This window comes from Embiotoca jacksoni, unplaced genomic scaffold (genome assembly GCF_022577435.1).
Source record: "Embiotoca jacksoni isolate LCO1_2020_lvr unplaced genomic scaffold, fEmbJac1.0.p SCAF_3, whole genome shotgun sequence".
NCBI lineage: Eukaryota > Metazoa > Chordata > Actinopteri > Embiotocidae > Embiotoca > Embiotoca jacksoni.
Window position 1 is genome coordinate 13,913,763 of NW_027185381.1, and position 12,488 is coordinate 13,926,250.

The following is a 12,488-nucleotide window of genomic DNA, read 5'->3' on the forward strand; positions in this document are numbered from 1 at the left end:
TTGTCACACGCAAGTCTCAAATGATAGCAATCAATAGCATTATTGAAATCTAGTTTTAGTCTGCAGCTCTACCTGCTTATGGATGCTGATTTACACAGCCTCACAACCCCCCGAACAGCTCAAATGACAGGCATCAGTGTTTGTTGTATAAAGCACCACAACCATAACGCATCTTGATTAGTTTTGAAACACTAATAAAGTAGTTCAAATATTATTAAAAAGAAAAGATTAAAGCAAACAGGTAGCAAAAAAGTGTATTGTAGTGCATGTAGAGCAGATTCTTATAAAATAATTTCAAACTCTCAGAACACATCACTGGTTAAAAATATTCCTAAACCTTAAAATGTAATTTATATCCTCTGAATTTCTCCTGATTAATCTTTGGGACAAAACAAAAATAACACAGACACACCATATTTGTAACAATAAACTATTTTTTTTTCCATATTTACATCTGTACCTAATGTGCAAATTAATAATTTAAAGAAGTGTAAAACTCTTAAAGGAATACAAAATCATATCTTACAGTCCTAACATGGTGAGAGTCCATGAACTAGTCACATAGAAACAAAGAGGAGCAACACTGCAGTGTGTACAGGAGAGAGACAGAAGCAAACTGAGGGAGCAGTGGACATCCTTGGCCAGGACACACTTAGTTAAGGACAGCATGGTACATTATCCAAGCATCACCAGAACAAACAGCAACACAAACACTGCGTCTTTACAGTAGTCATGTTGAATGAGCAGAAAGCACTTGGAGGCCTGGGGTTTCAAAAACCCACTGATTGGTTAAAGCACTGATGATCACAAAGGCTTGAGGTGCTCATAGCAGCAGGTGCTTCTTTTAACGGCCTCTAGATATGGAAGAAGAACAATCTCACACTGGACCGGTGACACATCTATACTGCAGGTCACCACATAGTGCTAATAGCATGATTGCACATCGTGTTGTGTGTGTGTGTGTGTGTGTGTGTGTGTGTGTGTGTGTGTGTGTGTGTGTGTGTGTGTGTGTGTGTGTGTGTGTGTGTGTGTGTGTGTGTGTGTGTTTGTTTGTGTGGGTGTGGGTTTGGGGGTGGGGGGGGACACACACATAATAACACTTCAGACAAATACACATCTGCCTGCTCTCACTACCCGCAGTTCTTCTCATCTAACACATTTACCGAGTAGTTAACAGGCAACTCAGAGAAACACACCATAAACACTGCATATTTGAGGAGCAATTCACCCTATGCACATTGTTCGGTGTTTGGCACAAAAAACATTTTGAAAATTTGAATTGCAATTTTTTTGTTGTTGAAAGAAGCCAGTTTGGCAGTGCTTGTGGACTTTGGGCGGTCGACTACGGGCAAAAAAGTGAAATGATATCTTGCACAATATTTTGAGTCCAATTCTGACACGGCAAACCCTTGCACCAAGATAAGAACAAAGGTACACTTAACAAATGAGAGTATTACATTTTGTCCTAATCCAACATTACAATCTATAATGCTTACACATTTTAATTCTTGTAATTCAAATTGGTTTACAAAAGCACACTGTGACAATCTTTTACAATTTACAAGACACAGTTAACCTACAGTAACTATATTATTGGTGCATAGACAAAATTGGGAGAGTGTGTAGCAAAAATCACCAATTTATTGCTTTAAAGTCTAATATTAATCCCCCATTAAATTTCTTTTGATTGCAAAACAACTACAAATTTTCCACAGAGATTTTTGAAGATCCAAGCAGAGGTATTGCATTCAAACTGATTAAAGAGCTAAAATGTTCCTTCCTGATGAGATGCAAATCTTTTGTACTTTGAAAAATAAAGAACTTTCCTTCACATACAGAAAGTTACATCACAGAGAGATGACTTTTACTCTAAAACAAGTAAAAGACTAAATTAATTGAGACAGAAGTAAAACAAAATAACAATATCTGGCCAAAGCTGCTCACTGTTTCAAGTTCTGCTTCCCCCATCATAAAGTAATAATCTTTACTAACAAGGGAAGGGTGACAGGAATACACGAGCATTCTTCAACAAAATAGGAAAAGTTTGCCATCATGTAATTTTAAATGCAGAGTGCAGATGGTGTTGTTCCCTCAAGTCTCCTGCGGCCTTGTTGACAAGTGGCTGAAGTAGCGGTGATGGCTATACAGGCCTCTGCACTTTGCTCTCCCTCTCCCTGCGTTTCATCTCCTCTCTGTAGCAGTAGGAGCAGTAGTTGTCTGTTTCTGGCCTACCATAGAAGGAGCAGTTCTCCCTCTTGCAGCGGCGCTGCTGAAAGCAGTACAAAGGGCTTCCAGAGCTCCGCCCTTTGGTTTTGTCTTGGTTGAGCCAGGTGTGAGACGAGTTGTCCTCATCAGCAAACTCCAGGCAGTCCTGAATGTCTCCCGCATCGAATCCATTGGTGTAGGTGTGGGACTTGTGTTCGCCAGGCATGTTGTAGGACAGGGTCTCTATGGTATTAACAGTGCGGACCCCTGACAGGCGAGCAGGGCTGTAACTCTGGGAGGAGAGTGTGCGGTTCTGCTGGGGGTAGGTGGCGCATGTCTTTAGAGTGCCTACCACAGGCTTATAGGGGTCATCCTGGAAGATGGAGGATTGCATGTTGACATCTTGTAAGTGAATCACACTGTGCCTCTGGATGGGCGGTGTATGGCTGTAGTGGGCAGACACAGGAACGGGCCCAGGTCTCTTAGCACCAATGATGGGGGAAGAGTAAGGCGCAGGGGCTGGGGCCGGGTGAGTGGCATGGTGCGAGGCTGTTGGCGGGGTGAGAGGAGGGACTGGGACAGAGACAAGTGGGACTGCAGGAGTGGGACTGTTTCTGCCCTGCATCTTGAGACCCAGCGGGGGCTGTGAGTGGTTGTAGGTATGGGTGTGGTGGGGCAGGATGGGAGAGCAGCTCTCCGGCGGTGAGCTGTCTGATCTCTCCCTCTGGAAGACACTCTCATGCTCAGGCTTCTTCACGGCCACCTCATTAGTGGCAGGGGGCTTCTTTTCGGGCTCCTTCCTCTTCTGCTCCTGCTCCTGGCTGAAGCGCTCCTGGGCGTTTGTCAAGTAGTAGTTGATCATCTCCTCATGGAACTGGTGTCGATGGCTGGTGAGCAGGAGTCCTGCAAAAATGAACTTGCGCTCCCCCTGCATGGCAGCCCGCAGGATGTTGAGGCTGAGCTTGACATCGGTGCTGTATTTCCAGTTGTCCAGGGTCTTGTCCCCTGAGACTCTCCCTACACTGTCCTGTCTCTCCGTGGGGGAAGAGCTGGAGGGTCTGTCTGTAGGGGAGGGACTAGTGGCCTTTTCAGATGAGGTGGAGCTGGCTGACTGGCCCGACTCCTCCTTGCTTCCCTTGGTTGTCTTAGATTCCTTCTTCTTTGTCTTTTCCCCTCCGTTCTCCCCACTACGCCCTGAGCCAGAGTTAGATTTGTTCATTTTGCCGTGCACGAGGCCACCCAGGCCTCCCATGTTCTTCTTCAGCTTGATTCCCAGGGTTTTGCTGAAACTACCGAGTTTGTTGGCTACAGAATCAGCCCGGCTTTTGTCTTTGTCTTTGCGCTGCTTGTCTTTGTCCTTCTCCTTGCTGGGCTTGCCAGTGTTGACGTTAGAGTTGCTGCCGACAGACTCGCGGTCAGAGTCCATGGACTCAGCCAGGGACTGGACATCCTCACCTGCAGAGGCTGTGGGAGACTCTGGCTGAGCCAGGGGAGCCTGTGCAAAGACACACACGCACACACACACACAAAACAGAAGAAAACACGGAATGTAATACAACATTTTGATTGAAGGTATAGTTCAAAATTCAAATCTGGTTTAGTAGCAGAGACATTTACAGGATTGCCAATGTATTCCAGACAAATTCTTGAAAAAAAGATTTTAAAAAATAACTTAATTGCCTGGGAATTTTGATGAATCATAACCAGTACAGACATAAATGGTTGAGATTATTGCATTCTGACGGTAAATAAAACTGATTGATTGGACTCTGGTGTTTCAAAAACATCGGGAATGGGGGAGTCTCTCCAGAGCTAAATTAACCATGACAAACAAGACACGTGTGAGAATTAGTTACCCTTGTTTCCGATGGAATTCGGATCCACGTTACATTCATGTAGTTGTGCAGCAGGTTGAGTTTGGCCTCCAGAGACAAGATGAGACTGCAGAAAAACATGTGTCCATGATTAAGAACAAGCCGTGCTGTAACACAGCTAACATTTGACAAATGCTTTTTACAAAAAGTTTGCAGCATCTACTACGTGGGTGTTCCTTATTTTTTAGAAGTTACAGCATTTGACAACTCTTTAAACCAACTTTGATCAACAGGCATTAAACTTGTTGCATTTCACCATCAAAATGTAGAAGTAGAACCCTTGCAGAAACAATGCCTGCACTGCACGGAGGGTAATACACGTAAAGAGGTGGTATTAGGAAGTGATTTGAGCAACTTCTCTGGGTATATCTGGCACTGTTCATATTGCAGCTTGTTCAAGGATAAGCCAGCCCCCTGACTGGCAGGAATGTGAAACAGAACCCCTTACATAAACTCTTTGATAAACTCTGAGAGGGTGTTGCTGCTTTGGTGAGGCCATTCTTGGGAAACCCTATGGATGACTGACGTGACTCACAATTTGTTCTCTCTGTGCTCACTCTTTGAAGTGACCTGAGTGCGGAGCCCATAATCAGAGTTGAATCCCCCACACAGAGCCTTGTGGGTGGACTGAGAGAACTGCCATGGCCTGCAGTGCATTTTCGACTCTCTCACCCTTTGTGAGGCTGCTTTCGTTGTCAGTATCTCCGTGTACTTTGTTGCTAAGCATCACCCTGTGATATACTGTACAGGACTTACTTGGCTAGCTTGGTATTATCATTGTCGTCCCTCCCCCACTCCCAGTCCCTGCCAGGGTCCACGGCAAAATGGAGCGCCAGCAGCTTGTGCTCCGAGTCGGTCAGAGGGATAACAGCTGGAAGAGATGAGATTATCAGAACATTAGTTTGGTCCAGCTTTACCACCGGAGACCAAGTTGCATGCCACCATTTCTCTCATAAGGCCATCACGGAGCTAAAGTGACACCATGATGACACTCTTGAATAATGCCCTGGTAATTATCCCAGATGCCTGTCAGTGTGGGGTAAAGTATACAGGAGGTGTATTCGATCTGTCATTCATTTTTTAGACAGAGAAGTGACCGTGACCAGTGAGTGTCATTCAGGCTGACTCATGCAGACAGAGCAGGGCCTCAGTCAGAGTTGATTGTTTCTCTCATAACACAGACTAGCCTGTTTAGTCTAGTGGAACCAGTCTTTTTATATTTTCCATGAGGAATAAAATTAGCGGAAAAATCTGGTTTATTACAATTTAGGTTTGAGGGCCTCTGGAGCACTTAAGCTTTGTATCATATGATACAGCTGAACCTTCTAAAACATCTACTAAATGAACCACATGGTACAACTCATTACCACAACAACAACAACAACAAAAATCAAGTGAACTTTCAGTCAAGCATCTGGTCCAAAATGAAGATGTTCTTAAAGAGCAGACATTTGGGCAAACTCTGGTGAGATTGTTTTGCCTGTTTCGTGTCACTGCTCAGATTTACAAGAAACTGAATAGTTCTACAGCTGATCGGGGCTGCATGCTTCGATTTGGTTTAGTAATAGGCTGCAATCAGACACAGCAGTACAGGATAAGAGCGGGAGTGCTGAAGTAATTTCATTCATCCTCGTCTGGCGTGATCACTTAACTTACAAGCAGGAAGAGGTTTTCAACACTAATCACTGGACACAGAACATAAAACAGACATCTACCCCAGGCCTCCTCTCATGGGAAACGTGCCTACAGTGTGTGCACAGTGCGGGCGTGTACACGACGTGTTTTTGTGTGAGTGCGTGGGGTGCCTTTTAAAACACCAGTATAAGTAGGACTAGCTCCGTCCTCACTGGTTCACATGACAGCTCTCCTCAGGCTACCTAGTGTAGGGGCTGTTGTCCACATGACAGCAGAGAGAGGCAGGCTGTTCAGGCTGAGGACATTACAGCCCTCACTGTCAGACCCAGATGGAAGACACAGTCTCCTCCCTGCCTCATCAATTCTTCCACTGCCAATAGGCTGCTCTGCTCTGCAGGCTTCATGGAGACACGGATACTAGCAACAACTACCCCTCCTCTGATGACACTGTAAGGTCAAATCCTCCCTCTGTCCTTATTTGTCGCTCTTTGACTTCCTCTGCTTAGGTGCAATGCACGTGACAAAGAATGCTCAGTGTCAAAACACTGGTGGTACGTGTACTGTTATGGTGCCTGGAGTGCTTGAAACAGAATTAGTCCAGCCACACCCTTGTTAGTACATTTACCATGATCACTTATTTGTGTCTGACACCATTAATCACTAAGCAAACAAAATCCATCAGCATAATAAATGTAATACGAATAGCACTGGTGACAAACTGGCTTGTTCAGAAATCTGTCCTGATATCACATTTGCCATATCTGCAAATTACACCACCTACCTAAAAAAAAAAACCCAGCATGACTAATGCCTGCAGCCACACAGTAAGCAGTAATGAGAACATTGGCATGGCATCACTGTAAACTGAGAGGAAAAAAATGTTTTCTCAAAGAAGAGTCTTTCCTCGAATAGCCTTGCCCAGAAAAAAAAATCAGTCATAATCACAAACACACACAGAGGCAGGCAGAAGACAGTGAACCGGCTCCCACTCTGTTCCTACTCGGGTCATGTAGCAGGCAGCGGAGGTCTGTGAGGTGGCGTCCTGGCTCCCACGATGCAGCTGTCCTCCATTCCAACGTGCTGTGTGTGCTGTTGTTCCCGCTTGGGCCCGGTCCAGATTCAGAGATTCAACACTGCCAATTGAGCTCTGGGGGACTAAAGTGTGCTGTAATGTATTTACTATCCCTGTTGGCAGCCTTGTTTTGTTGTCCTTGAATGACCAGTTCCCATAGCTTATGCATGAATGACATCACAGCCTTCTGTGGTATGCATGCTGTGCACTCAGCAACATAGCTGCTAGTCTACCTCTCTTTGCTCAGTGTCTAACTTGATTCAGGTGGGGGGGGGGGATACAGACAGGGAGAAGGGGTGGAAACTCGGGTGTAACCTGTGAGGAAACAGCTGTTGGAAATTAGGTAGATAACCTTTTAAAGCATTTATTCATCTGAATTGATTGGACATAAACATCTTTGCTTTACCTTGATTTGGTTTGTAAAATGAGAACCTCATACCTTATACTTCCTTTGGAAGACAAAGTCACCTATTACAAGGTCTGATTCACAGCAAGAACATTGAGCCAATGTTTCCTCTGTTCTGAGATTCAAGAACAATTTGTACTGTCTGGAAATCGCACAAATTTGAATTCCTGACTTTGGTCACTCTGCACAGCTGCAGATTTGAAGGGCCCAATTCACCAGAGTAAACAGCAGTCATGCATATAAACAAGCCGGCGCCTCTTTTTCTCAGATTTTAACAGCAGAATCATGGTGGCAATTACAAATTCCCATCGGAAGTAACACACAAAACCGCAACAGATAGAATTTAATGCCGATTGCCATATTGATTTCATTACGCTGACTTTATTGTGAGTAACACACTGGGTGTCTTTAATAGATTGAGATGTGAAACCTGGCTGAATGGTTATGCCACACTGGTTTGTAGGTGGTCTTTGTGTGAAGGATCACCATTTACTTCATTGAAATGGGTGTTAGAAGTTGGACGATAGAATGCCAAAGAAAACCTGGAAGTGTTTTGGTATTAGGACCAGAGCTTGAAATAGCTCCAGAGTTTTCCATTGGGTCAGTTCCTCTAATGCGTTGCTTAACCACAGAAACATAAACAAGCTGATGAAAGACGGTCAGGGGCATCTACTGAGGAGCTAGTCATTATCACACAGCAGGTGAGCAGCGGTGGGCTGTTAGAAAACATACCAATGTGCACAAGTCTTCAGGTTCACCTGACTCACTTACTCAAGAAAAACACTTGACTACTCTTTTGGTACGTGCTCAGAAAAAAAAAAATCTGGAATAAAAGTTTTTATCCTTAGCAATAACCTCTGGCATCAGTCACCCCTCCCTGGGTTGTTGTTTTTCACCACCCACCATCAATGCAGCCCCAGAAGCCATCCAAGCAGCCAATAAAAGGAGCAGTAGCATGATCTGTCAGTGTGATTTAGAGTCAGGTTACTAGGAGGGACTCCACTATAATCTTCCATACAGAGGACTGAAGAAAGAGCCAGTATTCAAACCCACAGTCTCTGACACCTGAACACACACAAGGCCAAGAGCCCCTCAGATGCTCTTCGCCGTGCCGGGGGGAACTGAAAGCAACCGTCCACCTGAGACGTCCAGACAGTGGCCTGACTGTCAGGAGAGAGGGTTGGTTTGTTTGGGCCCCAGCAGCCCAGGACCCTGCCCATATGTGGTGATGTGGTGAGGGCTTAGGGGCTGGCTGGGGCTACTCTGCCCTAATTGGCAGTGGAAGATTAGGTCTGTTAGTCTGCCTCTCTGCCTGTCTGTCTGGCATCTGTTCAGAGATATGAGCCATCATGGCAACATAGCGTTGCTCCTTGAAATTTACAAATGATATTCTAATAATAACGTATACAAGCATATAATTATACATCATACATTTGCAGGTGCAGAAAATCATAATCAGCACAGCGCAGATATGTATCATTTCCGTGTCATACAAATGGTCCCATGACATACAAATGCACTTGTGTTTTCATAGTGTTTTCATAACATCCTGGAGAGACTGCAGACAAAACGATTTCAGATCCTATCACAGGACACAGTGTACCAGAATGAAAAAGAATAGCCATGCAGTGGTGTTGTGATCGAGCTGCAGCAGGTTCTTAAGGCATATGCACCATCTGGTGGACAAGAGGAGAACCCTCTCTGCCTCACTACAGCACCCAAATACCAGTAGAAGTACTGAATAGTGATGGGCTGCGGGGGTAGGTTGGCTTTGATGTGCTGCTGTTTTAATTTTCAAGGGAATGACTTCAGGGCAGGGGATGGCAGGTTAGTAATCATGTCTGTCTGCAAGTCTGCAGTGGTCGTACCCTGACTTAATAACTAGGTTGGTGTTTATGGGCTGAGAATAGGACTTTACATATTCAGAGAAGCACAAACAGGGGAGGGAAGGGGAAGGAGGAAGAAAAAAAAACGGTGAATTTGTACTTTAGAGTGAGAAAAAGAGACTACGTTGGCCAGCTGCCCACGCAAATGACAAGCGAGTTCCACCCACTGAGCCAGAGACAGAAGAGTGCCGTGACTACTAAGACCGGTTGTCAAGGAGATCTACTCTTTTTGTCAATTAAAGAAACTCCATGCGAGGAATACTCTGACCTCGAAAATAAGCAACGCATCCGGAGTGGGAACACTGACATCTGAGTGGGTATGCAAAAACAAGAGTCACTCAACACGACCGAAGAAATCTACACCCACTTGCCATAACGTAACACAATCAATATGCTCTGCGACGCACCATATCATGAATTCCCGTGAAAGAGGCAAACGCAGAAACAGACACACCCACCGTGACAACTCACAACCGTGACTGCAAAGGAGAAATGTAGACATACAAAACAAACCGGCTTGAATTATTTGGTCAACTGTTAATGTCAGAAGAAGGAGCATGCTGTCTACTTTCCTCCATGTTGGCCACTCCCAGGCTCCTGCTGCCAACTGGCCTGTTTTAATAATGGATCACAGGTAATTAGACTGCTCTCTCATACATTATTCACCTCGAGGAGGACAGGCCGACCACTCGCCTTCACTCTCGCAATCTACCCACTAAGTTAAAAGCAAAGACCGGCAAACTACTGCATATTACGGCAGCTGAAACTTTTTACGTTTTAAAGAACTGGAGGTCAAGAGAAGGTTTACGTCAAAGGTTCCATCCCGAGGATGCCGTCAGCTTTTCTTTGTTGAGATTATGCAAGCGTGTGATGCTGGACATTTTTACTTACCTTGCTCTCGCTGCTGGTCTCTCTGCTCCATGGACACCAACGCGGAGAAGTGAGCCTGATCGTAGGCCAGAACCAGGGGGGAGCAGTGACAGCGGCTCGGAGGCACCTCCAGGGGCAGATAGAGCCCTCCGAACGGGATGGGAGCAAACGCTGGATATCAAATAAAACAACATATTTAGTTTCACTCCTTTGCAATGAGTCAAAGGATGGAGTCAAGGTGGAATCAGTACCTTCTCCTCCTGAGTCTCTGAGCATTGTGTCGGCCACCACTACAATTGGCCTGCGTAGCACGTGGGCCAGCACAAACACATGGAACTCCTCCAGACTCTCATAGACTGGGTCCTCAGAGTTATCCACCCTGAAGAGGAAAACACACATTACACCAAGGAATACTGTGGCAATGTCCTGATCGTGTAGCTGTGTAATCTCACAGAGACAACAACAATGTCCATCTTTTCATACGCCTGTTTGAATAAAGGAGAGCAGGAGAAGGGAGAGAAACAGCAGAGGCAGAGCTCTCAGGCATGCAACCACCAGGGAACCAGAGGATGTGCAACAATTAAGTTGTCAGCCAAATTCACTCTAATAAAGAGCCTCTTAATATGTGAATCCCACTCATCCTATTTAGGGGCTCATCTCGCACTAGGACCATCAAACATCCCTAACCTGATTACTGTATTACAGTCAGACTCAATGAGAGGTTAAAACCACCAGACTAAATTAGTAAATTATTCTCTTTAAACAGACATGGAGGGCTTTGTGCTGGATGAGTCCACACTGGGAATACTGTGGTGTTTTAACCCTCGTGTTGTCCTTGGGTCAAAATGACCCGCAGCTGTGTTCAACCAAGTTCTATTTTATCTTCATATTTTTTTGGGATCATTGGTGACAAGGAGGCTGTGAGGGTTTCTTTAAAGAATGATGACCAATGATCCCCAAAAATATAAAAATATAGAAATAAAATAGAACTCGGTTGAACACAGCTGCGGGTCATTTTGACCCGAGGACAACACGAGGGTTAAGATGTTGCTGTCACACTGCAGAAACAGTCTTCATTCAGTTTGCTGAGGTTTTTTTACATTTAAGTTTTAAATCATATGAAAATTAGTGACTACAAGTAAAGACCATCACAGTAATTGAATATAGAACTTTCAATCTAACCAGATGCCTAAATGAGTCTGTCTGTTCATCATAGTTTTCTTTTAAGTACACCAGACCAGCTGCAACACCTAACATCTATGAGAAAGTAGGTATGTTTATTTCAGTGAATATGGAAACAGAGACTAACCACAAAGCTTCGCTGCGTAGGAGGAGGGAACCAGAGTTAGTTTCCGATCTGCTTCTGAAGTCTGAGATAAACCCACTCTTACTCTTATTTATGCGACTTGCTGCAGCTAAAAGTAACCCACAGCTCAGGGGAGGCTGTTACAGCAGAAACGATTAGTACCGATGGCAGCCAGTAGATGGCACAGTCTCACATGTTAGCTTCAACAATGCTGTTAAGTCGAGGCAGCAGTTTGAAAAAGAAACAGTCCAATTGGGAACAATGAGTCTCCCTGATAAATTGATCTTCGTGAGAGGGTCACCTTTGTTTTAATTGTGGGCTTCCTGCCGTGTTTCAATGCACAAGGCTTTGAGACACAGCAGGAGATTTGTAATATGTGACGTGGGATGAAATCTGCACAACTCGCTAATGCTGCTTTGTTTCATTCTGTTCATCGTCCACAATGATTACAGAGCAACCAGTGCTGATTTTGCTCAAAGGATTGTAATATGTGTTGTGTCTTGGGAGTTTAATGAGCGTATGCTTGAGGGCTGTTCTATAAATGCATGTATGCGAGTCAAAACCCTTACCCTCCACTGGTGTTCCCGTTTTTGCTGAGGTGAGTGCGAGGCTCACTGGAGGCCAACTTCAGCAGCTCGTTCCACTCTCTCTCCCACTCCTCCTCGGTGTACACCAGCCCCGACTGCACCAACACCCCCCCAAAAATTTTAATTCTGATTAGTATGTGCATTGCTCACCCACACAATCCCTCTTATTTTCCCTATTTGCATCCCAGACAGGGTTTTCTCCTGGGGCTTTTTGCATCTACACACATGGACATTTTCTTTGTCATTTTTTTTTTTTTTTAGCTCTTAATGGATGATTTATAAAAGAAGCAGCCAAGAAAAATGGTTGATTAAAGAAGGTGGCTGACATGCAACAATAGTCCCGGCCCAGACTCAAATCAGGACACTGAGTTACGTGGGATGTGTCTTAGATCACTGGGCCACCAGCACGCCTTGGGCGTTTTTAAAACATGAGCATCTGGACTACTTCTTAGCCTGAGCTATCTTTGGTGACACCATTTTTCTAATAGATTTGAAAATACTTTAATCCATGAACATCAAGAGAAGGGAGAGGAAGTGCAGAGGATTTGAGAGTGTTAGCAGCACTGCTGCTAATGCACATTTGGTATCATAGAAAGACAATTTTCCTCGCAGCAAAAAAAACAAACGTGTCGCTCAGCAAGGAGGCT

At 44.8% G+C, this 12,488-nt stretch overlaps 1 protein-coding gene across 2 annotated transcripts in view; it reads right to left on the reverse strand.

Moving 5' to 3' along the window:
* Positions 1-416: 416 nt before the first annotated feature.
* The window catches only part of otud7a (OTU deubiquitinase 7A), a 39,207-nt gene continuing 27,135 nt past the window's right edge, over positions 417-12,488 (reverse strand). For both annotated transcript variants that reach the window (XM_069162501.1, XM_069162502.1), the window contains 6 exons: positions 11,824-11,936; positions 10,200-10,327; positions 9,970-10,119; positions 4,836-4,950; positions 4,062-4,146; positions 417-3,700 (listed from right to left, as the gene is read on the reverse strand). In XM_069162501.1, the coding sequence (XP_069018602.1) occupies positions 2,141-3,700; positions 4,062-4,146; positions 4,836-4,950; positions 9,970-10,119; positions 10,200-10,327; positions 11,824-11,936 (2,151 nt within the window). In that variant the 3' untranslated portion in view covers positions 417-2,140. The remainder of the gene's footprint in view (positions 3,701-4,061; positions 4,147-4,835; positions 4,951-9,969; positions 10,120-10,199; positions 10,328-11,823; positions 11,937-12,488) is intronic.